The sequence below is a fragment of the Mixophyes fleayi genome, chromosome 2 (genome assembly GCF_038048845.1).
Source record: "Mixophyes fleayi isolate aMixFle1 chromosome 2, aMixFle1.hap1, whole genome shotgun sequence".
NCBI lineage: Eukaryota > Metazoa > Chordata > Amphibia > Anura > Limnodynastidae > Mixophyes > Mixophyes fleayi.
In genome coordinates this window covers 155,025,494-155,053,288 of record NC_134403.1, presented here as the reverse complement: position 1 = coordinate 155,053,288, position 27,795 = coordinate 155,025,494, and the positions used below count along the sequence as shown (strand labels likewise).

The 27,795-nt window shown below is 36.5% G+C and overlaps 1 protein-coding gene across 9 annotated transcripts in view; it reads left to right on the top strand.

The window, feature by feature from the left end:
• DMD (dystrophin) overlaps positions 1 to 27,795 on the top strand; it is a 1,967,742-nt gene that overhangs the window by 1,254,200 nt on the left and 685,747 nt on the right. For all 9 annotated transcript variants that reach the window (XM_075200299.1, XM_075200300.1, XM_075200296.1 and 6 more), the window contains 3 exons: positions 3,371 to 3,518; positions 4,721 to 4,870; positions 18,610 to 18,774. In XM_075200299.1, coding sequence (XP_075056400.1) covers positions 3,371 to 3,518; positions 4,721 to 4,870; positions 18,610 to 18,774 — 463 coding nt within the window. The remainder of the gene's footprint in view (positions 1 to 3,370; positions 3,519 to 4,720; positions 4,871 to 18,609; positions 18,775 to 27,795) is intronic.

Here is a 27,795-nt window from a genome sequence, read left to right as displayed (position 1 = left end):
TGTTGAGGACATTCAAATGCCTATTATTTTTCAACTACAGTACCTGAGCCTCTGCAACCTGAAGACAGCTTTTTGTTTCTCACATCATTGCCAGTCAGTCATAAGTGCTTTTCAGTTTTGTCATGTGACTAACACATAAAATATGCAGAATCATCTGTACCAAGTCACAATAATTCTTTATTTTATATTCATGTTTAAGAAAAGCAAATGTAAAAATAAGTTAATTACAAATCACAGATTGTAATGTGCCTATTTAGATTTAACACATTCATTCATCTGCAGAACATCAGTGGATACCTGAGAATAAAAGCTTTATTTTTCTATACTATAATTTTAAGTAGCATCAAATCTTAGTTGCTGTGTGGCAGTATGGGATAATTGCCACCAGAGTGTATACTGCACATTTCAATGGGAAGGGTGATCTTCCTAAATACCATAAAGCATGTTTAAAAAAGACATACGATTATTTTACATAAAATGTGTAGCCATGGATGAATTTAATCTAAACTGCAAGGTTATCCAACATATTTCCACCGAAAACAACTTGCTACATAGACAAATAACAAAGTATTTTGTACATACTATACTAGCAGAAAATAATATTTTTGCAATATGCAGCTAATCACAAAGCATACTTCCCCACAACAGGATATTGGATAGATATGTACTGTTGATAAATTGTTTGTTGTTTTTACGTTTTTGTGAGCTTTTATATTTATGTCAGAGGTGTATAATAATATTAATAACCTCGCTAAGCACATGTGCACTCATGCTTATTTATTATTGTGTGAGCGGGTGTTAATCATCTAATTTTGGTCTGCGTTGTCTCATACCTCTATGTTCCTACATGGGTGCTAAGTGTGTCATGAACAGACACATTGTACATAATATTATAGCACCAATATGGCTTTGTTCCCTGGTCCAATGATAGGTTGCACTGGGCGGAAGCGTGACTTTGAGTTTCACTTACCAATTTATGTTTTAACCTCTAACATCTAATGTAACAACAATAGCACACAAGACAAAGGGGTGTATTTACTAAGCGCCGATTCTCTGTGTTTTGTCGTCATTTTTTTTAAATGGCAATTTTATTAAAGACAAAGCCCATGGGGTTTTGTCTTTATTAAAATTGCCGTTTTAAAAAAATGATGTCTCCAGCCAGACAAAAAGTTAACCCCAGTACCCTTGTATCCTGTAATGGTAACTATCCCCACGCTTAAATTTTTCCATTTGCCAGTGTCCAAACCATTGTGCCTTCAAAGGCTTTGCCACACCTATTACGCTCAGGATGGCTTACCTGTCATTATCAGTGGAGTCCAGCTGAAGCCTCTCTGGCTGTGCTGAATCCCTCACCCATTTAAGTGCTGTGCATATGCTTATAGCTCTTCCTCTATTCACCAGCAGCATCACGCTGCCGGTGAATAGCAAATTATTGTTGTGCTGGAGGGTGGACTTCATCAGGGCTCCCAGAGCAGTCCCAGCATGATAAATTACAGCGGTGCTTCATTATATATCACTGTGATTTTCAGCATAATGATGGTCAATGCGCATATTTAATAAATAGACCTCACAGACTTATTTAATAAAGAAATTCAAAAGATGAGTGTAAACATGTTCATCTGTGCTCATAGCAGCTAAGAAAATTCAGCAACATCATTTTAAGGAGCTGCAATAGTTTACTAAATATCAAAATTTATTGTGACATGCTCGCTATGACATATTCAGCGACTGTTTCTGAATTGCCCAGATATGTTAATCATATCCCGCTTAGTACAGCTGCAGTTTGGCAAAATGCTAATGGATATGCTCACAAGATTCTATTTTTAACACTTTAAGACGTTTTAGGACTATTCAGCAACACAGAAAAGATACTTTGTACACAAAATGTACTTTACAGGGCCTTATAAAATACCCCCCCATAGTGTTATATTATTTACCTATGCCGTATGTGAGCAATCTCAGGAGGTTGTGTTATATAACTCTATGCCAGCTCCTTGTGTCACACTCAACCCCCCCTCCCCAGAGATGTGATATATCCCTCACACATTTATATAATGTATAGGATCTATTGTCATCTACACACTTGTGATACTTTAACAATTTGGAAATATTTAAGAAATTATTGCATTAAATGGTTCTGTTGTGACATATGTGTCCTGCTAACAAGTACCATCATAAACACTAGGTAAAATCATATAAAAAGAATATTTTTAAATTTGAATCTTTTAGCATTTACATTAGACCGATGTAAAAGGGAAATAAGGAATATGTTAAAAAATAAACTGTCATGTATGAGACAGGATGAATGGTCTTAATACCGTAATATTAAAGCACCACATGAAGCATAAGTATTTGTATACATTTTGTTTCCTTAGTGGGGGAATCTATATTGTAAAACTAGTGCTTGCCATGTAAAGGGTACAATATGGCAATAATAAGGCCTTTCATTTTAAGTACAGGGATAACAGTGGATGCACCAGCAGGGCAGTAAACCATAGTACTACATATCAACATGAGTTACTTTCTACTTTATGTGTGTGTTTAAAAAAAAGTAATTTTTAGATAGTATTTTAATATTTAAAAACTGAAAGTTGTTCTGTCATCCTCACATAACTCACTAGTGCCTTTAAAATTAAATTTATTGTGTAAACTATTATATGTATATGTTTATAGACACCTATTTACATTTGACTTATACTTACATGAGCCCATAATATTGACAGCTTGTCTATTACTTTTCCTTTACAATTTATACCGTTTTGGAAAAAGAATGTTCCTACTGCTTTCATTAAAGTCTGCTCATTATTTTTTCTTTTTACGTCAGAAGTCTTGATCTCAGAAATTAGTATTTACTCAACCATTCTCCCCCCTTACTCCATACATGTGAGTAACAGTTGTAACTTACAATCACGATACCATAGCAAAATTGCCTTCTGCAATCAGCACTTCAAGTTAAGAATGACCCTGACATCTTTCTAGCCCAACACTCTATAACACCCGGTTTACAATTACCAGTCTGACAGTTACCTAAACTATATTTTGTTTATTCTCCAGAAGGTCCAAATGGTGCTTGAATAATTTATAAATCATATATGCACACTGGCTTTAGGACATATGGTTCCTCTCCTCCTTTGGTTTTACTATGCAGTTGGCCTCACACCACTCTCATGGGCTGCTATAACTACAATAATTCTCTTGAGTCAAATATTTTTGTCTCAATTAATTGGCCTCTGGCACAGGGTAACTAGCAACAGTTTGAAGAAAGGTAATGTTCATACATTTCTCTATTGGCCCTTGAAAAGTACTGCCTTAGCTTGTACCGCCATAGGATATACAGTGCGCTAAATAGAGTTCCGGTTATATTTTATAGACTAGAAGAGGAAAAGAATAAGTTATATGGACTACAAGAAGACTTAAGTAAATTCCGACTTTGGCTTGAAGATGCAGAGAAAATTGCTAGTACTCCAGCAGAACAAGGAAATGAGCTCCAACTAAATGAATTACTGGAACAAGTAAAGGTAATTTATGCCATGTTTTTTATGTTTTGAGTACATTTGTTAAGTATTCTGTTGTGAGTATTTTATATGAATACTGTATAATGCAGGTCAGTGCATTGATTATTTTAGATAATGCTAGGCAATAAAATTTAATTTGATAATGGCAGGTGTAATTTTTAAATGTTCGTTAGTTTGCTATTTTTTAGACATAAACGCTTCACTTTACAGAAAAGTATAGTCCTATTATACGCGCAGCTTCACAGACCCCCATACATTGGTAGATCTTGCTGCTTGTCCCAACAACCAAGTGACTTGATGACTGTGAGATGTGGTCAAACGTGGGTGACCGAAACTGAGAGGTCAGGTTGTTTGGACCAGAGCGTACTAGGCAGTGTCAAATAATGACTGCATACACATCAGGGGCCTGATTCATTAAGGATCTTAACTTGAGAAACTTCTTATTTCATTCTCCTGGACAAAACCATGTTACAATGCAAGGGGTGCAAATTAGTATTCTGTTTTGCACATAAGTTAAATACTGACTGTTTTTTCATGTATCACACAAATACTTGATAGCTTATATGTACACTGAAATTTAAAGTTGATATTAGTGTGCTACATGAAAAAACAGTCAGTATTTAACTTATGTGCAAAACAGAATACTAATTTGCACCCCTTGCATTGTAACATGGTTTTGTCGAGGAGACTTAAATAAGAAGTTTCTTAAGTTAAGATCCTTAATGAATCAGGCCCTAGATATGGTCATCAACCAATTGGTCTTACCATTCATCCAGGTTATCATCTTATGCTTACCTCAACAGTATAGCACCTATAACCCAGCTGGGTAAATCCTAATCCAAAGGGATCCTGATGAAAATCCACTCTCAGCTTTCTCTTAAAAAATGTACCTGAAGACAATTCAATAATTTGTTTTAGCACAGTAATCAGGACCAGGGCTATTATAAGACCACTGCCGCTCGCAGCAGAATTCAAAATAAATATTGGAAATCAATTTATAAGATGTACACTTTCTTTCTGCCTTAGTCTAAATACAGTATGTTATTGCCGTCAATATATTACCATGTATCTTGTATAGTTACTATAGTACTAATAAAATTGATTAGCTAGTCCATACTTAAGGAAGCAGAATCGTTAGATCCACCTCTGCCAAGAAATCTACATGCCGTCCAGTATATTTAATAAATGTGTTTTATTTTTTACAGTTTCGAGAAGAAGAGCTTCTACCGCGCAAGGAATTCTTAAAAAAATTAAATGAAACTGGAGGGACAGCATTAGGAAGTACCACAATAGCTCCGGAAGAAAAAAGAAAAATCGAAAGTGGCCTCAAAGAGGCTAATCAGCGCTGGATAAAGGTTGGTAGAGTAAATTTGTTGTGCAAGAGATGAGTGTGGGAAACAGTGATCTAATCATTACCAACTTTTTCCAAGCACTTATTCTAAAGGTAAAGAAATTGTTCCCCAGCAATAAGAACTTTTACATTTAAATGAGGGCAGTAATGCAACATGTGGATTAGGACATCTCCATTAACCATGAATTGAAACCAGTTTCCCTGAATTGATTGTTGTTTTAAAGATGTGAAGCGATATCTTGTAGGTTATTTCTGGTAAACAGGTATATTTCACTTGCTGTAGGCAATTCAATCGGTGTTAAAGTAACAGTCTTATTTATCTTTTATTTCTCTTAAAAAATTAATCAGAATGGCTTCTTGTCTGGACTGGCAGTTCTCTAATGTCAGCTTCTAAGGTTTATCTTCTTGACTAATGATTGTACTGTAATTACTTTTAAACTCTGGAACGAGCCCTGGCTAACAACTTTTTCAACTAAATAATGTATTTGTGTGGCTTGGAAAAGCTATGATATCTACAAATATAACGCAAGCACTTGATACATATAAAACTAGTGCGTTGTGGTGTTGTTCTTGATTCAGGTGTTTTTAAACCTCAGCTTGAAAAGTGTTATCTCTTTATTATTTGACCCAAGCTTGGATGTCAATAATTTTAAAACGTATTGACAGTCAAGGGCCACCTAGATTACCATGAGTTTAGTTGACCCTTTATCGCAATGATCTTTTAGTAAATATTTTAACAAGTATGCACTATTTTCAGAGTACACAATATACAGTAAATAAAAAATTAACAAATATCTAGACAAGCTCTAAGTTTATTGCATTGGCCCATATGGTAAATTCCTTCATAAATGCTTAAGAAGAAATGAACTTTACACTTAGCTTTAGTTTGTAGTACAGTAAATTGCTTTTTGCTATAATGAAAGTGATTAAACTTGCACATTGCTATTTCCTTGTTTGACCTGAAAACCTTCTCTGAGAACTGTACAGGAAAAAAGGCAGTTTTCTGTAGCAATTTACAGTACATCATGTATCCTCTAAACTGAAAATGTAGGTTAGAATACATGAATACTTTACAGTGTGATGCCACTGAAGCAGCCAAAAGTCATCTACTTCAAAATACAAGCAAACAAAAAAAGGTTTTATGTTGATTAAAACAAATGTTTTTGGGCTCTCGATTGCAACCTGATTACCCCCGAAAGTTTACGTTACTTCAGGGGAATGGCTTCTCACAGCTGTTGTGTATATATTATCTCTCTTTAAAAGTAATTATTGTTGCTTAAATGATATTTGCCAGTACAAAAGATATTCTAATTTTCAGTGTGAATAAGTAAATGACAAAAGACAAGTTTTTGTAATGCAGATTACAGAATTATTTCAGTTTTCATTTGACTGTGACAGGGAAGGGAATGACTTTTGAGTCTTGACCTTGCAAACGACATACTTAGAAATGCCTCCTGCTACGGCCAGGCTTTTAGTCTGAGAGATTGAAGGCCTACAGCAATAACAACAAATGTTAGATGAAAGAGCAAAAATGTACTATAAAAAAAATTATAACTCTTATTATTTCAATGTGTTGTTTTGTAGTTGCCTATTAGACATACGGCCCATATCAGTGCCAAACAAATATATATTATTTCCCTTTGTATTAGTTAGAAATGCTACTTTCAACTGTGAATAGGTATCAATAATAAAATATAGTGTAATAAAACAAAAAGAGAAAAATATAAAATAAAATATATACTCTTTTTTTTTTTTTCAAAGCATAGTGTGTTTAATCTTTTTAGTTCCGTCTTTCGATGCCAAGTGTACAATGTGACACAGCTTTAGCTATAGATTCAGTTTGTGTCACATACCACCTGCAAAGGCACATAGCAGACCTATAATGGCTTTCTTACCTTTTATGTGCTGTAAATGGATTGATAGATTAGACCCGGGGCAGTGAACCATGGAATAAGAGGTTTGCTGAAAAGGGTTTATTACTCTTTAATGTTATTCTTGGTCTAGTGTCAGCCAAGAAGGATGAGCTAGATTATCAGAAAGTAAGCTGGGTGCCAGCACAAGCATTCTCTTCATTTATCCCCCTTAGCCTTCAAGACATCAACTCCTTGCATCATAAAAGTTATGATAAGTGTTAGATGGAAGAATCACATACCTACACTTTTTAATGTCTCTTCAGCCGATCTCGTGTAATATTTCCTTTGATAGGCTTATTTATTTAAGAAAATACAGTTATACGGTTGTGCTAAGCTATCAATTACATGGGATATACAAGAGTTTTTCTTTTTTAATATATATATTTGTGGTATAAGATTAGTGTTTTCATGAAAATAACAGATGTCAAAATATTAAGTGAAGGGAACATAAAAAGTAAATTGAACTGGAAATGTCTAAATCATACATATTTATAGGTTGGTAGATTCAGTACATATAAGAAGACAAAATCTACATGTAACTGATTAGGCCTATATCCATTTGGAGGGTCCTGTATGTAAACAGAGTAATTTTTTTTACTTTAGTTATATTTAAATATTATGTGTTGAAGCATTGATTCAAGGGTAGTATACGGAACTTAATGTTCAAGGATTAAACATTTTAGGGACACGTTTGTTTAATAACAAAGGCCTAACATGATCAACAACTGTAATATGTAGAAATTAAATTCTGAAGAGGAGGTAAGCAATACACACGCTCTTATGATGTGCTGGAGCTCATCTGAAACATCCTAGACCTCGTGTAGGTTCTCTTAACTTTTTTAAAGGATTGGCTTATGATTGTCAATATTTGAGTAAGGAGGACGATATATTTTATAGTGAGGGGTGTTATATGGATAGGTGTTTCTCTATCGTCTGCTAAAATGTTAACATGGAATAAAACCTGAACTAGACAACAAGATATTTGATATTTTATCAAGAAGTATGGTCTATATTATCTTATATGATTTTGAATGGCAGAAAATGTTTAAAAATGTACACCCCGCAGTGCAACATGGTTTTGTCAAGGTACAAAATTGTACCTTCTAGATGGCTTTACTCCTAGATGGTTCCAAATAAAACCCAAAGTATATCTTTTACAAACAACAAATCCCTTCCTAGCTTGCAGAACTGGATAGATACCTTCTATATTAGATTATACCTATCTGAAACCTTGCCTCTTCACAGTATGCATGGTATTCAGGCATGTATAAATTCCCATTACCACCACTACATCCTTGGCCAATGTCATGGATCTGAGTTGTACAGTGCAAAAACATGTGTTGTGACGTTCAAACCCAATGATATCAGGCAGATGACATGGCAGTGACGGAGCTTATGATTTTTTTTAATTTTTTTTTTTAAGGTAAAATAGTGCCCAAAAGTTAAAATTCATTTTTGACTGGAGTTCTATATGCTAAGCTAAAATGTTTACCGGCATTGCAATGTTCTTCAGATCTGGTGGATTACGCGATTCTTATAATGGTCCAGTGATGTTTTCTCTTGCTATTGATTTGTGTTCACTGCTTTGCCTAACACTTTTGCTAGCCTGTGTCATTGTGATTTAAATTTGCTTACAATGTATTTTGATGTGCCCAAAACATGTTTTTTCCTTCAATATTACATGACTGTATGTAGTACTTATTACAGACTTCTCTATTCTGTCTGTTAATTGGAAACCAAATTCTGGTCTTTATCCAGTACTTTACTTGCAAAGAGTTCACTATCTATAACAAGCTATATAGATGTATCAAGCAGCAAGTTTCTGGCGGGTTTGAAAAATGGAGATGTTGCCTACAGCAACCAATCAGATTCTAGCTGTTATTTTGCAGAATGCACTAAATAAATAATAGCTAGAATCTAAATGGTTACTATAGGCAACATCTCCACTTTTCAAACACAGCTTGATACATTTATTTGCCTCTAGATGATTTATCTTTCACATTTATAGTATACTAATATTTAAACTATACTTAATATATAACAGTTAACATTACTTTCTAAACCTTAAATGTTTTTAAAGAATGCCAAATCTGGTAATATGCCCTGATAGTCAGTCGATCTATTGGCTTGGTAGATGTATATAGTAAACAGGCTCAATCTAATGGAAAGTAATGGAATGTAGAACAATCATTTCAACCGTCTAAAGCAAAAAAAAGGTCATGCCAGGATTGCATATGAGCATCATGTGGTGTGATGTGTTTCCTACCAGTTTAAATATCTAAAACAAAATGACAAGAATATTAATTCATACACTCATTTCTTGATCTTTTTTAAATTTATTGGCATAACATTTTCAAATTTCTAAATGCATTTCTAGAGATAACATTCATTCTTGCTAATAATGTTAACAGAGCAGCTAGAAAATATCAAAAACATTTTCATTAGTTTTGTGGCATTTGATTGTGCATTTAATGGTATTTTTACTGAGAGTAAAGTATTGGGCATAATTGCTTTCACTGTGGGTGTGGGACATTAGCTCAACATGAAAAGTTTGTGTAAATATCAATACTAGGATAAAAGCCAAGTGAATAAATACACAGGCTGCATCAGGCGTATCTGCATTGCTTGTGCTCGGTACATGCATTATATGGTGACAGCATTTTGGCCCTTAATTCGGAAATATATACAAAAGTTTTCGGAATTACAAGTTGCAATTTAGGCGAAACAATGTAGGGCAGGGAAAATACACCCATGGGCACATTCACTTTTTTATTTGTTTTCTTGATGATCTGGGATCTATGAGAACAGATCTCCTACTCTAAAATGTATCACCCAAAATACAGGACATAACTATCTTAGGTGCACGGGGTACAGCTTCTATGGGGTACACAGATGAGGGCGGCCTGTCCTCCCTGTCAATACTCCATGTGTATGTATCAGTTTTTCACCGTTGGGCAGTAAAAATCCTTTCCTCCGCAGTCTGCCGGATGGTAGAAATATGTCTGTATGGCAAGCAAACAAAAATAAACACCGCAAACAAAATACCAGGATGCCCCACTGGCAAAATTGTGACTTTTGTGAGTTTCCAGTGCAAGCAAAACTGTATAGTAAACCCAGCACCTCTGTTCTAGAACCTAATAAACAGAAAATATACAGTATTTGTTTCTATTACCTAAATGTCCTCACATAATCCATATATTTAAATTTTATTGGAGCACCAGGGTCTAATTATCCAACAGGCTGACTAGACTACAGTCTGGGACGCAAGATTTTTGGCGGTGCAAAATTGTGACAGAGGCATAAACTGAAATCAATTTTAAAATATAAGAGAATAGTTGTTCTCCAAAGTTAAAAACTAAAATAATTAAAGAAAAATGTGGTAATGTTTTAATTTTGACATATTCCCATTCTAAAGGCTGAAGATCAAGGGCCTGAGTCATTAAGGAGAGCAAAGCATAAGAAAGGAGTAACTTTGCACCTGGGCAAAACCGTGTTGCATTGGAGAGGGAGGTAAATTTAAAATGTGGAGACAGATTTATAGTTGGGGTAGGGCATGTCATAGATCAACTTTAAATTTCAGTGTAAAAATAAAGCTATCAAGTATTTGTGTGCTACATGAAAAAAACAGCCAGTATTTAACTTATGCGCAAAATAGTAAACTAATTTGCACCCCTTGTAACATGGTTTGTCCAGGAGAAATCTTTCTCCTTTTTTTTGCTTTGCTCTCCTTAATGTTTCAGGCCCAATGAGTCATCCTTGTGCGGGTACTTGAGAAAAAACAAGTAGGAAAGACAAGAAGTGTGGCAGGTGCAACAGCCTTCCCCTCTCCACTTTCACACCTTCACCTTCAGTAAAGCACTTTCATGCCTCCGTTCCACTATATAGTTCTGATTTTAATGAAAACTAAATAGCGACAAAGACTGTTGTGACTCACTTAAAAAGCCAAGTGCAGACGAGTTTCGAAAATGCTCAAAGGAGAGAGGTGAACAAGTGGGTTCTTTATTGAAAAACATTCCAAAACTTGACTCAATTTTAAATTAAGGACAAGTTCATTTTTGAGTGTATTAGCCTAGCACGGCCTGAACCTTTAACCAGGCCCTGTGGAATAGCCTGTAAATTCAGCTCATTCAGATGAAACAAGCTTACATGACATGACACGTTATCACTGCCTTCCCATCCCCCACAATGGTTCTTGCATGTACATCAGTGTTTCCCAAACCTAGTCCTCAGGGACTCCTAACAGTGCAGGTTTTCCAGGTCACAAGTGAAATAATTAGAATAACCTGTGGATCTTTCAAAATGTGTCAGTCAGTAATGATTACACCTGTGCTCCAGCTAAGAGATAATATGCACTGTTAGGGGTCCCTGAGGACTGGGTTTGGGAAACACTGACGTACATTCTATATAAAATGTATTTCTATCTAAAACAATCTCATTTTCATAAGAAATATTTTAAAACAATTAAAACTCAGCATTTCTTTTGCCTGGAGTAAGGGGCAAAGTATTTGTTTCTTTGGATGCACACCATTAATTGCAACATTAACAATATAAATTAAATAGTACATTATGCATACCATAAATTTCAAAATGAAGTGCTGTTCAATGCACTACTAGATAGTACATCAGTTACATTAGCTGAGTTTTATTACACTAAATGTAAAGCTTTGAAAATGCATTATTGGTAAACAACATTGTTTTCCCTCATTCCCCTAGGCGCTGGAATCAACTTTTAAAGTAAAAAGTTAAAAATGAACACAGAAGACAAGATTTAGGATTTTTAATTGCTACATTCTTCTAATTCTGTGTTACAGATTATGCAGTTAAAGCAGCAATCCTATGAAAAAGATGTATTTTTTTTTTAACATACATCACTGTGGAAGGCTATAAGAATAATGGTGGCATTTCCCTTCTGTTTTTTGATGATTTATGATTCTGGACTACCATGGTAATCACAGTCAAACGGCACATGAAGTAGTGAGCAGGGAGGCTTTGAAAAGCCCCTCTGAGCTCTGTCTGCACTGCGACACCCTCCTCCCTTATGCCATCACAAGACATCCTGAGAGCTGTAAGCATGTGTCTGTGTAGCAAACTGACTGTACCTGTATCTTGCAGCCATTTCTGTTTGCCCAATAGAAAGCTATTGAAAAAGAGAAAATGATTTGTTGGAGGATAGCTAAGAAAAATGCATGCTTTAAAAGGTCTAAGGGATCTATTTATCATTGGCTGAAGAGTCCTAAATCCAGCAAAAATGGGTGCTCTACTGTAAATAGGGCTTCTCCCTGTAGCAGGCCCTGAAGCAGATAAAAGCTATCACCTGGCATAGCTGGTGATACCCTTTGCTGGCAGCCTCTGGAGATAGCTTCCTCATGTAAACCATGGGGAAGCCTATTTACCAAGGATCATGGTGGATTGCTGCTTTAAATGTCATTGCAATAGATAATTGACACTTGGGCTTTGTCCAGGTCTGTGAATAGATGTAAACAAACCATGCAGTGGCATGCGACAGTGCTCACTTGCAGCCTGAATAGATCCGATCATTGGGGTAACACTGTTATCACCCATAACAGACAGCTACACTCAGCAACAGTGTTACCCGAATGGGGCTTCACAATAAAGCCTTTCATAAATAGAAGAGAGCAGGAGTAAGTACCTTTATACTGCGGTGGAATAATATATATTTGTACAGTTGTGTACAATGTCTTTAATGCAAGATAGTAATTTATACTGAGGCTTGCATTAGTGTTTTTGACCACAATTAGCAGCAAGTGTACAACTGATCCCACTGATCCCATTTGTGCTATTTGAATCATGTTTTTAAATAATCCTGCCAAAGCAACAGTTGAAATTTAACTAAGACTTTTATAAATCTTATGCTGGAGATTGAAGGTCGGTTTTAATTCTCCTTGCAAACTATAAACTACAATTTGTCATGACAAATGCATGAAAAACTATTGATTAATATTAAATGCTTAGCTTCCAATAAAGTCTTATTATAAACTGTTGCAAAATTGTTCTTCTTTAGAGGTGCTTATAATTCCTAAAATGGAAAATGTACATGTTGTTTTCCTGACTTCCTTTTCTCCGCTTTTGTCATCCTTTTGGTTGCTATGGTAACCATCATTTCTTTTCTGTCAGACAGATTTAGACTCACTCTCTTCGGTAAATAACTTATCATTGGGGATTAGTATGATGACACTCATCAATAGTACCTCACTAAAATTACACTTGTGTGTTCTTAAAATGTAACTCCTGGGGACTGTTTTTGTTAGATAGACCATGCAATTTAAATATAAGAAAAATAACTACAATTATTGGTTTGATATATTCTATACAGGTTAATACATTTATAGTAACATTTTAAGAATGTCATAAAAATATATGCAGGGCGGTAAATGAGGATATGCACGTTTTTAAATTATTTGGGGCAAGACATTTTTGTGGGAGAGCGCCATGAATCATCCTTATGGTGATTTCTGCTTCCACCTCATTCCTTTACCTCTAAACAAATATCTACTAAAAAAGCACAGTAAATGAAGGTAGTACAGAAAGTAAAGGGTAGTGGCCCAGTTAGATGTGGGCATATATTTTTAACACATACATATAGGGGAAGGTCTTACTTGGACAGACAGCAAGAAAAATTGTTCTTTATCTGCTCCTTAGGTACTGTCATGGAATGGACTGAAAACCTTTCTGTACAAATGTTAATCTAAATATATTTGTTAATAACTCCATTATATAAATCATAAAACCATAAAAAATTGGGTAAGTGCACTTTTAATTCATTGTTAATGGTATCGTAATTACACCAGTCACAAACTGTAGAAGAATGTACCACACTATTAAATATTATATATCAGACACCTAGAGATGTACACATAGATGCTGGGCTTATCACCTCTCTCCATAGCCAGCATTGAAGCTCTGTGTAAGTCATATATGAATGTTACAAAACCAGAGAAAAACAAGCCCGCGCTCGGTAGATCCCACATTATATATGGTACCAGCTGCTTGACAATAAGCCCGCGCTCTGTATATCCCATATTGTATGTGGTACCAGCTGCATGGCAATATAAATGCCCATATATATATATATATATATTTATATATATATATATATATATATATATATATATATATGTGTACAAAACAAAAAGACAGTTGTCAGTGCTTATTCTTTTCACTGCATAGCTGTGTGTGCTTAGCAAAATGAAAACATGAGGTATTAGTTCATATTTTGATCAAAACATTTAAGCCTGCATCCTAACATCAAGGGCACCTCAACATATGCAGGTCCTACACTGACCTATATGCTTTAAACACCATTAAAATGCAGTTAAAATCAGATGCACTCACCTCCCAGGTATAGGGGTTTACATCTAGCAAGGGCTGGCTGGTGAGCCACACCCAAATGTGCCTTTTTCATTTTGCTAAACACACATATATGATTGTTAGTCACAATGTTAGAAAATAATCTTAAACTGACAAATAGGCCCTCTACAACAACTTGGCGAAAACTGTAGAAAATTGTAATTTGAACCCTCTAAAGTTTATTGTCAGTAAATCAGTGTATTTTTATTGCAAATGTACCAAATCCACATATTACGGCTCTGTAGGATCCTGAATCCTCAGTCACTGATTCGGGTGAATGTCAAACTGAATCCAAATCCTAGCAAAAGCTTACAGATTACTAAAAATCATTACAAAAGCCGTGTATGTAGAGTGTATATAGCAGTCATGCATAGTGTGTCTTCTGTCTATGGCAGGCTCCTGTTCATGTATCACCCTGCAGACGTCATCAGATTTAAACACAGTAGTGCCAAAATCTGTTTGTGCTACTCCGTGTAAATCTGACAAAGTTGGGTGTTTAATAAAGAAATGGAAGTTTCTCAAATCAATCTATAGGCTATAGCAGGTGCATGAAAAGGTGGGGTTATCCTAAAAGGAACAAACACACAGAGAGATCCCCCAGCACACTGCTATAGCCAGCAACATATCTGCCATTTCTACTGTAGATAAAAATGCAAAAGTCTTAGTTGCACACATTTGCAAATGTATGTTAAAGCCACCCGCCACTCCACGGCGTTTTTGCTGTCTATGGCAGGCTCCATTTCATGTATCACCCTGTAGACGTCATCAGATTTTAACACAGAATTGCCAAAATCTGTTTGTGCTACTCCATGTAAATCTGACAATGTTAGGTGTTTGACATGGTGGTATACATATTCCACTACAGAGAATATATATATATATATATATATATATATATATATATATCTACTATATAAATGCCTAGTGGCGTGTGTGGAAAAAAAAACAAGCTGCAGCGCCACCTTCTGGGCAGAGTTATACACTGACCTATATATTTCTTGAAGGAGAAGTGACAGTTGGGAGTGGTTGGTGGTTGCCAGGGGTGACAGTGGGGAGTTTTTAACACCTTAAGTAGCTTGATGAAGGATGTGGCAATGAAGATGAAGGATGAGGTGATGGAGAAAAATGATGAGGTGGTGACATGTGGACAAAACCCCGTTAAAAAAGGGCGCTTGCATCGGGAAGTAACGCTCTTCCCCTGAGGAGGCCTGGGCTAGGCCCAAATGCATGACAAGAACACACCTTAAGTAGCTTGATTTGACTAGAATGCATGAGTATCATGCACGGGTTAACTTGTGTATATATATATATATATAAAGAAGTTTGTTTGTTTCTTTGTTTGTTTGTAGGCGAGTATCTTTCACAGCTCTCGAGGTAATGCTGCCAAATCTTACATAGTTATTTAGTATGGAAAGCAGCACAGCGACAAATATTGAAAACATCATTTGTGGTTATAAACAGTTGTTTGACTGCTGTAAGGAAGCCTCCCAACATCACTACAAAGCAACAAATCTTATTTTCTAAATAGCATTATTGGTCTATTTACCAAATAAGTTGCTAATATATAATAACTGCTAAACATTATAAATCGGACCCATGCAATGCCGGGTGATCTTGCTTTTATGTAATAAATGGTAAGAGTTATAATAGGGGCTACATTTTCAAAGTATACCCCTATGGTCTATTTTACACATGTAACCCTTAAAACAAATCCAAGAAAGTAATGTTAGCCTTTAAATAACAATGACATTTTTATTACTTTATAGTTAAGCAGCCAATCTATAGCCAAAAATATTTCTTCTTTAAATGTATAGTAGTGTTGTTGTCTATCAGTGTAAACTCCTTGGGGTAAATGTATCAAGCTGAGAGTTTTCCGGCGAGTTTGAAAAGCCAATCAGATTCTAGCTATCATTTATTTAGTACATTCTGCAAAATGATAGCTAGAATCTGATTGGTTGCTATAGGCAACATCTCCACTTTTCAAACCCAACGGAAAACGCTCAACTTGATACATTTACCCCCTTGTGTCTAAAGAAAAATACAAAATACTTTTCAGACACATGTAATTTACACTGACACATTACAATTAATAATTGATGCAACTTTAGCATTATCTTCTCTGTTGCATTGCCAGTTTAATCCCACAAACTAGTGAGAACCATTAACGTAACTAGTGGTGGATTAAAGCTACCACTAGCACAGGGTGGTGCACGTATTCATGAGCAAACATCCTTCAATATTCTGGACTATTTTTTTCACAGGAATACATAGTTGCCAGCGGATCTCATACTCCAAGTATTTATTTAGTATATTCAGATAAATTCACCCCAAGCTTAATTATTGCATGTCAAGGTCACCAATGAGCTTGAATTCTAATTTCGCCAGATTTGTCACCTTTTATAAACTTATCATGAAGCCCCTATTGAAATAAATCAAGTTGACTATGTTATAATCATGGAAATGTATAAATATCAGTAGGAGTTTTGCTCCACAGTTGACCACAAGCTGTATCTCTCCAGTATCTCCCCTGTGACATAGTATCAAGACATGCTGTGGATTAATTGTGTAAACACATTGTTCAGGCCATAGCAGGATAATTGACCTTTGTGCAAATAATCCAAATAGCCACAAAAACCGCCCAAACCCTGCGGGACACCTCACCAAATTCTTTGATTATTAAAGATTGATTGGTACACTATTTTAACATTTTAAGTACTGCATTGTATACAGTCATAGCTAGAAGTTTTGAGAATAACACAAATATTATTTTTCACAAAGTCTGCTGCCTCAGCCTTCATGATGGCAATATGCATATACTCCAGAATGTCATGAAGAGTGATCACATAAATTGCAATTAATTTCAAAATCCCTCGTTGCCATGACAGTGAACTTTATCCCCAAAACAACATTTCTACTGCATTTCAGCTCTGCCACAAAGCACTAGCTAATATCAGGTCAGCGATTCTCTTGTTAACACAGGTGAGAGTGTTGATGAGGACAAGGCTAAAGATCACTCTGCCATGCTGATTGAGTTAGTTCTTCCTCTGTTAACTATTGTCTGCAAGGAAACACGTACAGTCATCATTGCTTTGCACAAAAAGGGCTTCACAGGAAAGGATGTTGCTGCTAGTAAGATTGCACCTAAATCAACCATATATCGGATCATCATGAACTTCAAGGAGAGAGGCTCAATAGTTGCGAAGAAGGCTTCAGGGCACCCAAGAACGTCCAGCAAGTGCCAGGACCATCTACTAAAGTTGATTCAGCTGTGGTATCGGGGCACCACCAGTGCAGAGCTTGCTCAGGAATGGCAGTAGGCAGGTGTAACTGGTGAGCACTACCATCAGTTCTGGGTCATGCCAACAGTAAAGCATCCTGAGACCATTCATGTGTGGGGTTGCTTCTCAGCCAAGAGAGTGGGCTCACTCACAATTTGCCTAAGAACACAGCCATGAATAAAAAATGGTACCAAAACATCCTTCAAGAGCAACTTCTCCCAACCATCCAAGAACAGTTTCGTGACGAACAATGCCTTTTCCTGCATGATGGAGCACTTTGCCATAAGGCAAAAAGTGATAACTAAGTGGATTGGGGATCAAAACATCGAAATTTTGGGTGCATGTCCAGGAAACTCCCCAGAATTTAATTCTATTGAGATCTTGTGGTCAATCCTCAAGAGGTGGGTGGACAAACAAAACCACAAATTGTGACAAAATCCAAGCATTGATTAACCAAGAATAGGCAGTCATCAGTCAGTATGTGGCCCACACGTTGATTGACAGCATGCCAGGGCGATCTTCAAAAAGCAGGGTCAACACTGCAAATATTGACTCTTTGCATATACTTAATGTACCAAAACATCCTTCAAGAGCAACTTCTCCCAACCATCCATGAACAGTTTCGTGACGAACAATGCCTTTTCCTGCATGATGGAGCACTTTGCCATAAGGCAAAAAGTGATAACTAAGTGGATTGGGGATCAAAACATCGAAATTTTGGGTCCATGGCCAGGAAACTCCCCAGACCTTAATCCAATTGAGAACTTGTGGTCAATCCTCAAGATGCGGGTGGACAAACAAAAATCCACAAACTCCAAGCATTGATTAGGCAAGAATGGGCGGCCATCAGTCAGTATGTGGCCCAGAAGTTGATTGACAGCATCCCTAGGGCGAGTTGCAGAGGTCTTCAAAAAGAAGGGTCAATACTGCAAATATTGACTCTGCATAAACATAATGTAATTGTCAATAAAAGCCTTTGACACTTATGAAATTCTTATAATTTTACTTGTGTCATTCTCCAAATTTTTGCCCATGTCTATATAAGTAGCAGCCATGGTTTTGAGTTACTCTTATTAATTTTTGAGATTAGAAATGTCAAATGTATTGTTCCATTTACGTTACTGGTGTGTTTGACTACTTGAAAATATGGTAAATAAATGTTTTGTATTTTTCAATTGTCTTAGGTGTCTAAGGATCTGTATGACAAGCAAAATGAAATTGAGGAGCATTTAAAGAACTGCTCTTTGTTTGAACTCCAGTTAAATCAGTTGACATTGTGGGTTTTATCTGTGAAAGATCAATTGTTATTCTACAATCAAGTGGGAAGACCAGGAGCATTTGACATCAGGGTAAATTTTTACATTTCTTTTCTTTTTATTGAATGTGCTCAACTAAATAAGTGCTCTAAACCGTGGAGAAAATGTAATTGTAATTATTTACTAAAGATAATGTGACTATGCCACTGGCTGGTAAAACTTCCCACAAGCAGCTGAAGAGTGAGCAATACATTAGTCAGAAAGAAATATTAACTCTTAAAGATTTCATTAACTGATGTTCTATAAATGGATAGTTCCAAGATTTCAAAATAACAACAGCACACGCTGATACAAATTTGACCTGTACTTAATCAAATAGGATTAACAGGGAAACTATATTATTATTATTATTATTATTATTATTATTATTATAATCACTTTTTAAAGTACTCTTCCTTTATCATTGTAGACTTTGCTTCATATTGCTTGACAGGAAATGATATTCTGTGTATGATGTATTCCTTCCCTCTGAGGTCACCACCGTCATCATTTAGCAAGCAGCAGCGATACTTGCAAAAGCATTAGCACCCCTGGGTGACCACATCACAAATTAATGATTCAGAAAAAACATGTATAATATTGTGGCTACATATTTTCAACTGAAGAGCAAAAATGCAGTGTCCATTTCCAAAATTATATTGGATTTGGTATCTCATTGGAAAAATGGCATTTCTTCTAAAGGCTGAACATGTTTTGTAATATTATTTTATTACTATGCCTCCATTATTAGTGTTGATTTAGTTTATTATGGTCTACAGATGTTTAATTTAATACTACTATCTACAAAAAGGTTAGATAGGTTAGGTCCTTAGAACAGGGGTATAGTCACAGGAATGACATATACCAAGTAGGATCCCAGATTGTGCAGCATAATTGTGTATTCTTTTTATCTCATCCCATGGTCCTTATTATTCTGATGTTTTAGACTAATATTATCCATAAGATGTCACATTTATTATTTCTCTAGGGACCAAACTTTTCAATGAGCACATGGTTAAGCATAAGAGATTCAACTCCTTTAACTTATGGTGGCGGTTGGGGGTGGAGTGGGGTGGAGAGGGTGTCAATTAAATTGTAGAATTTACAATATCTTTAGAAATGTTGATTACTTTGGCGGGAACTAATATTGACTTTAATATCAACTTGGTAGTTGTTTATATAAACTTTGAGAAATATGAATTCATTTTGGGTGGTCAAAATATGGAGTTTAGGGCACCACTCTGCCACAGTGGTCAGAATTTCCCCACAGCACTGGAGACATGGGTTCACTTTCAACAATGGCACTTTCTGTGTGGAGTTTGTATGTACTCCCTGTGTTTTGGGGGTTTCTCTGGTTGTACCCAACAGTTCAAAAGCATACTGGTAGATTAATTAGCTTCTGGTGATATGAACCCATGTGACTGTGTTCATGTGGTAAGGAGTATAAATGGTAGGTTCCACTGAGGCAGGGGCTGATGTCAATGATTAAATATAAGCATTCGTAGTATGTAGTTTCTGTATAAATAAAGGTTTATAAGCACATTTCATTTTCATTTGGGATGTTTAACATCCATATTAAAGGTTGTGTGATTTTTCTTTCTTTGTAAGTAATTATTATTTACATTCTTGAAATCATAAGCACAGGTAATTTCTAGAGATACAATATGATCAAATTTTGCAATTTTCCATTCTTAGAGTCACATTTCAGCTGTATTGTACAGTTCTGACCTGTTCAGATAGAAAACTCTTTGAATACTCCTAGGATTGGCATATGTTCATTTGAGATAAGAAGTCAGTCTGTTCCAGTAACAGAATCCGCATGACCTGTTGTGTTATCTATTGTGAGTGATTTGTAATGCTTGTTATTGCCTTCTAATTTCCACTGCACCTGGCTAAAACGGGACATGTAATATAATGTAAAAACGGCAAAAGTTGTTTAATATAAACAGACAGTTCTTATCTGTTATTACAATTGTAAAAATGTACAGGAGGTCTGGGAGCAAACTACAAACAGGTAAAAGTATATAAATACACATGTATTCATAGGGTGTTTATAGATAGGGGCTAAAGGAGAATGTAGATCCCCACCCCTGGAACGGATCCTATTGCCAACCCATTTATTTTGTATTGTGCACTAGTCAGCACAAATGAGAACTGAATTGGTTGTGTTTATTGGTCATTGAGTAGAGCAGGTACTGTTGGGTTTAATGTGTGGGTTCATTGCTGGATTTAGTGTGTGGGGGCACCATTGGATATAATGTGTGAGTAGTAATGATCAGAATAGTGATGGGGTTTACTTGGAGCCTGGTGACGGGGGTTATTTACTAGCTATTTTAAGTTCTAGGACCAGCATTAAACTTAGGTGTAAAGGGCCCACCCATGTGTTAGGCTATAGGAGCACACTGCTAATTGAAAAACAACATTATTATTATTATTATTATTATTGTAAGGTGCCACAGTGCTCTGCAGTGCCACATAGTAGGGGAAATAGTACATACATAAAACAAGGACATGCAAGACAGACAAAATAAATGCAGACATTAAAGCAAAAGGGTATGGAGGACCCTGCTCATTAGAGAGCTTACATTGTAAGTGGCAGAGGGCACAGCTTAAAAAAGAGAAGCGAGTGTGGCTTAGAGTGGAGATTTGGATGGCTATGAGGGTGAATTAGTGTGAATAGCATCATCTGGAATAAGTTAAGCTTTAAAAAAGATATGGGCTTTTATAGAATGTCTAAAGATTTGAAGGCTGTGGGAAAGTCTGATTGAGCGTGGTAGAAAATTCCATAAGTGTGGAGCAGAACTGGAGAAGTCTTTTAGGCATGAGTGAGAGGTGGTTACCAGAGACGAGACAAGGCGAAGGTCAGATGTTGCTCTAAGTAGGTGGAAAGCAAAGTATTTTGATATGAGATTTGAGATGTATGAAGGGGTGGTGTTGTTGAGGGCTTTGTAGGTAAGGGTGAGTAATTTGAATTTGATTCTGGAGGACACAGGGAGCCAGTGTAGGGATTTGCAAGGTGGTGTAGCAGATGTAGAGCAGTGAAGAAATAAAATGTCAGTCTCAATTTTTAAGTAGCATTTTGTGACAAAGACATTTCAGTGGCGATGTCTTTATGTTATTTGTGGGGAAAATGTAGATTTCTCTGTTAATATAGTTACTATTATAATGTGATTATTTGTACAATGTTTTTCTTCTAAGATAATAAAGAAATGCAATCACAAAAAATTAAATATCTTATTATGTGACCTTAACTTTAGTAACCTTTTATCTGTCATGGTTTCCACTAGAACAGGGGAACCCACAGGGTATTAGTATTATGTTCTGTAAGACCCCTGCCTAATATACAAATATAGTACAAAAAAGCTAATTATTTGAAAAAAATCTTTATTTTTGTCCCTGTGTAACACACAGGGAAACCTTGCATCTTTTGATCGAAAGGGAAACCTTACATTTTTAATCATCTACTTGTAATTCACAGGAATAACACAAGGATAACAAAAACAACTCCTCGTGGAACCCCACCAAAGAATGAGAGAAGAAATAATTGACATAGAGGGGGGGATTCAATTGGCCGTGCTTTTTCACTGTCATTGCGGTAAAAAGTATCGCTGACTTTTGTTCGTGTCTCTATGAGGCACGAGCAAAAGTCAGCGGTACCTTCACTAAAAACTGTCCCTGCGTACTTTTTTGCGCTTGTTCCGGAATACTACACAGCAATTTTTTTTAGGACTTAATCTGCCCCAGAGTGCCATTAGCCAGTCAGCCAAACACAAGCAGCAGCCCATGATAACCTCTTGGGATCAGCTGGCAGTGACTTGGAGTCCTAGGGACTCCCTACTTTGATAACACATTAATAGGCATTCATCAAATCTCTACTGATGTGTGGAATGACAATTGCTAGTGCTGTACAGCTCCATTCCTATCAATGGCCAATCCATCTATGTGACCTATTTATCTCAATGGTGTTTCTACCCTATTGAAATGAATATGCCTTCTACCCAACTGAAATGAATAGGCCTTAGAAATTAATGGATTATTGGCATGAATTGAAAAATACAGCAACAATGCTGGTTAAATCACTAGTGTTAACGCCTAGTGGTTATATACAGCATGCACTACTATAAAGACCAATAGACTTTTTCAAGTGTGGTGACATGCTTTGAATGCACTTAACTGAAATAAGCAAAAAAAACAAAAAACCCATACACACACAAACACAAGTATGAACACAAATGTGTAAGAACACATAGAATAGGATGGGCTTTATTTGCATTTGCAGACATCGCACTTGCATAAAAAACAGAGTCTGATGCATTGCTTGAACACTCATGGGTAACGGGCCTTATATATATTTTTTTTAATACCATGTCAATGTGACTATGTATCAAAGCATTATTAAAAATAGTATTTCATATTTAAAAACGGTTTTTCACATTATCAGTTTTGAGAGAAGAATTAAAGATAATCTTAAATGATGTCTCCTGTGAATCATGCCCTGAGTCCCTGGTTGTTGGCTCTAATATGAATTGAGTTAATTCTGACTCTACAGCACACAGTTCATCAGGTACCAATTTGACTGATGATATCATCAGCATAACACTGGTCTTCTGAGAATACGTATGACAATGTGCCTGCTATTCTCACTAGGAATGTATGAACCTGCACACTCCATCCAAATAGCAATTATTTATTTGAAATATACTGAAATATTTGCTGAGGCAGATGTTTTGATATTTTCAGACGCTAAAATGAATGACATGATATCAAACTCTATTACCACATTTAAAATAGCAATTAAATTGACTTAAATTGGAAGCGTGTAAGAATATGCCAGTAGATTGGATTTCATTAATGAAAATGCGTTTGACTGTTTCATGTGCATATGGCTTAGTGAACTCAGTGCATCGTTAGATCTTTTTGATGTGTAGTGCACTATTCTCTTAAAATGGTTAATACAGAAAAGAGAAAGCATGCATTTAGTATGGAAAGCACAATAACATCGTTATAGTGATATTAATGAAAAATGTATCATTCCCTATTCCAGATTGATTGAATTCAATTTTAAATTTATTGTAAAATTCTAGGTTATTTAAACTACTTAACATTGTGTTGTTAAGTGTGACTGCACAATTGTATCTAATACTATATTTGAGTAGAAGTAAAGAGCTATGTGCTCTTAAATCCTCGTAATCAGGCAATGATGTCAATCTGTTATCAGATGTTAGATTATAAGATATTAATATAATATACAATATAATATAATGATACGTATGGTGGGCATTATGGGTGTGCTATGCGTGTATCAGAAAATGATGTTTCTCTCTGACCTCATTTTGCAAGAGTGCTTGTACATATGCTAATTCTGTATACTAATGACTTGGGGACACATGGCTGGCACTAATTAGGGTCAAAGTTAGATTTATTTCACACTGGTCACATGCAGCAAAAGGAACAGGAGAGTGCTCAAAGTGAAGAAATTATAAGGTTACTATTTTAGCTCAAGTCTTGTACAGCAAAATTGTTAGGTCTGCACCTGGATTGAAGATATTATTTAAAATGTCAGCGACAACTTACCGAGTTGGTTACATAAAAAGAAGTTTATGTTAGGTAAGAAATATTTAGTAATAAATTGCATATTAATTAAATTAGATTGTCAATGTTGCCTTTTTTCATTGTTTGCAATTCATATGTGGAAGTGATTGGACAGTGCTAGTGACTGTAAGTTTCTGAGTGATAAATAAATGAGAAAAGTCAACAAAGGATCCAAGGTTGGAATATAGGTCAATTCATGGTATTTTGGTAGTAGATGGAAATGTATGTAAAGTCTCAATCATGCAAAAAGCAGTGTTGGGCAACAGGTGGCCCAAGGGCTACATGCGGACCTACGAGCCTTCACCTTCGGCCCCCAGCTCCTCCCTGCTTTATTATTAGATCTGTCTGTGTTGTTATAGATAGGTGTCTCTTTCTTTGATTAAATGTATTGTATTAATTTACTACTGACATTAAGAACAATGTGCGCATGGTTAGAGGGCATCACCATGCGGCCCCCGCAGTGTATCATGTTGCCCATTACTGTTATAAAGATTGAATACTACTGGTTATGAATTCAAATCAATATGCAAGAATGACTTGTAAATGACAATCAAGGGAAGAACTGCTAATGTGAAGTATTTATTAATCAGCACCCTACAGTTCTGTTGTGAACAATTTACGTACTCATTTTTATCTAATACCGAAGGAAAACTAAAGTAAAAAGTGATTTGTTATCCCATAGATTGTAAGCTTGTGACCAGGGCACTCTTACCTCTCTGTCTGTATGTATTACCCAGTATTGTTGTATTACTGCGTTTGTTCCCAATTGTAAAACACTACAGAATTTCCTGGCGCTATATAAATAAATGTTGATGATGATTTTGATCATTTGTTAGATATTAAAAGGTTAGGGGTGTGATTGACTATCAATCGTTTGATACAATAGCAAAAAGAGCAGGTTTGTAGCAAAATAAATCAAATGTGCATTCCTGGTTCTCACATCATTAGAGTTGATTCTGCTGCTGGGCACTGTGAACAGACATAACAGCTTATCATACCTACACCAGAGGTGGCATATTCACAAGGCGACCTAGGCAAAGACTGTTACCAGGTTTGGCCTGGGCAATAAATTTTCCAAAGGATCCTTAAGTGGGTCTCTATCGTATGTTTGATAAGAGGAAATTATCGGAAAGTGACTAAATACCCTCCAAACTCTACAAAATGATTAACTATAGTCCAAATTGAATATCTCTATATTTTTGGTATAACACATGTGCTATACAATATATACTGAATATCGTTTGTATAAGTTATATAAAACAATTAACAAAAATGAATACAGTAGGAAATTACAAGGTGGTGCTAAGAAGTGTCCCACACCATGGACAGGGTTGTTTCAAGGATTTACTTATCTGTATATATCTGGGACAAGTGCCAAACAAAAAAAATTGGTCAGAATGCTACTACAATTTAAATAATTATCATCAACATTTATTTTAGTAGTGTCAGCAAATCCTGTAACACTTTGGCAGAAAACCACAAGGTGAGTGTTAGGAATCCCTCCAACCAGTAGAACAAAACCCGGTGTCTGCTCCGTAAGTTTCGTGTTCACTGTTGACCCTTATGGTGGGGACAGACTTGGCTGCAGACAAACAGAGGGTCGTGAGATGTGTACCGGCTGGGGAGAACACAGGAAGGCAGAGTGAAGTCCAGGCAAGGGTCGAGGGCCGGCAGCAGACAGCGTATCCAGCAAACAAGCCGAGGTCAGAGGTCACAGGCAAAACAGCATCGTAAGAGTCCAGGTGTCACACGCTGCTCATTCGGCTTCCATAGACCAAGACTGAGACATTCACATGTGTCTCATTAACAGACTTCAAACCTCTAAGTACTGATCTGCGCATGTGCAGACTGATTACCTGTCCACTTCTAATTAAATTCCTATTGGTTCCTGTGTTGGCTCCAGACTTGGAAAGGCACTTCCCCCCTTTACTATGAGCCTGTTGATCAAGTTACCTGTCTGGTTAGGTCCTTACCTATTCTATGAGCTCTCATCTGGATCGTCAGTGCCTCTGCTGTATTGTTACTCCGCGGTCCGTACCGCTCAAGCTGCACCTGTTTCCATTGTGTTACTATTCCACGGGTTGTACGTCTCAGCTGCACCTGTCTCTACTGTGTTGCCATTCCACTGGCTATACCGCTCAAGCTGCAATCACCTTTCCTGTATGCTATACTATGGACTAAGTCGCTTAAGCTGCACCCCTCTCTGCTGTGTTACCACTCTACATTTTTTCTCAGGACATTCATTCTCATCGTCTTCATGTGGCAGAAGTTCTCTCATGTCTTCACAAGAATCAACTTTTTTGCAAATTAGAGAAATGTTTTTTGGAAAAGTCCCAAATGTCATTCCTTGGCTATATTATCTCAGGCTCAAGATTGGAGATGGACCCAGAGAAGGTTCGAGCTATACTCGAGTGGCCTCTTCCCTTGGGATTGAAGCCTGTGCAACGCTTTTTAGGATTCTCTAATAATTATAGACGTTTTTTCAAAGGATATTCCACTATCGTGGCACCTATTGTGGCTCTCACCCGGAAGGGTGCCAATCCCAAATCATGGCCACCAGAGGCCTTAAAGGCTTTTAAATTTCTAAAAGAAGTATTCTCCTCAGCACCTATTCTTCAACAACCTAATATGTCTTTGCCATTTTTTCTCGAGATTAATGCTTCAAGTGTGGGAGTAGGGGCTGTGTTATCACAAAAGTCTCATCTTAACCAGTTCCATCCCTGTGCACTTTTCTCCAGAAGATTTTTGCCCGCAGAGAAGAATTACGCCATTGGCGATAAGGAATTACTGGCCATTAAAATAGCATTGGAAGAGTGGCGTTATCTTCTAGAGGCAGCCAAATTCCCGGTTACCATCTTTATGGATCACAAAAATCTATTATATTTACAATCCGCTCAATGCCTAAATCCAAGACAGGCTAGATGGTCTCTCTTCTTCTCTCGCTTCAACATTCGAATTACATTCATACCTGGTGAGAAGAATAAATGTGCTGATGCTCTCTCTCTCTCTCTCGAGCTTTTTCTTGTGATTCCAAGACTAAAGAGGTGAAACCTCATCCCATACTGGATCCCAAGTGTGTATTTACTTCTACTTTGTCTTCTGCTCCTGCCTGTATTCCTCCTCCTGGGAAGACTTTTGTACCTCCGGATTTAGGATAGAAACTTCTGACTTGGTTCCACTCTACTCATTTTGCTGGTCATACTGGTGTACGTAAAACCATTGAGTTGGTCTCCTGCAATTATTGGTGGCCAAAATTTCATTGTGACATTAAGGACTTTGTTGCTTCCTGTGAAATCTGTAGTCAGCACAAGTCATCTCATCAATCTCCTACTGGACAACTGATCCCACTCCCTATTCCAGACAAGCCATGGACCCATTTGAGCATGGACTTTATCACAGATCTACCCCCTAGCAAAAAATATAATACCATCTGGGTAGTGGTAGATCGGTTCTCAAAAATGGCTCATTTTGTTCCACTTATTG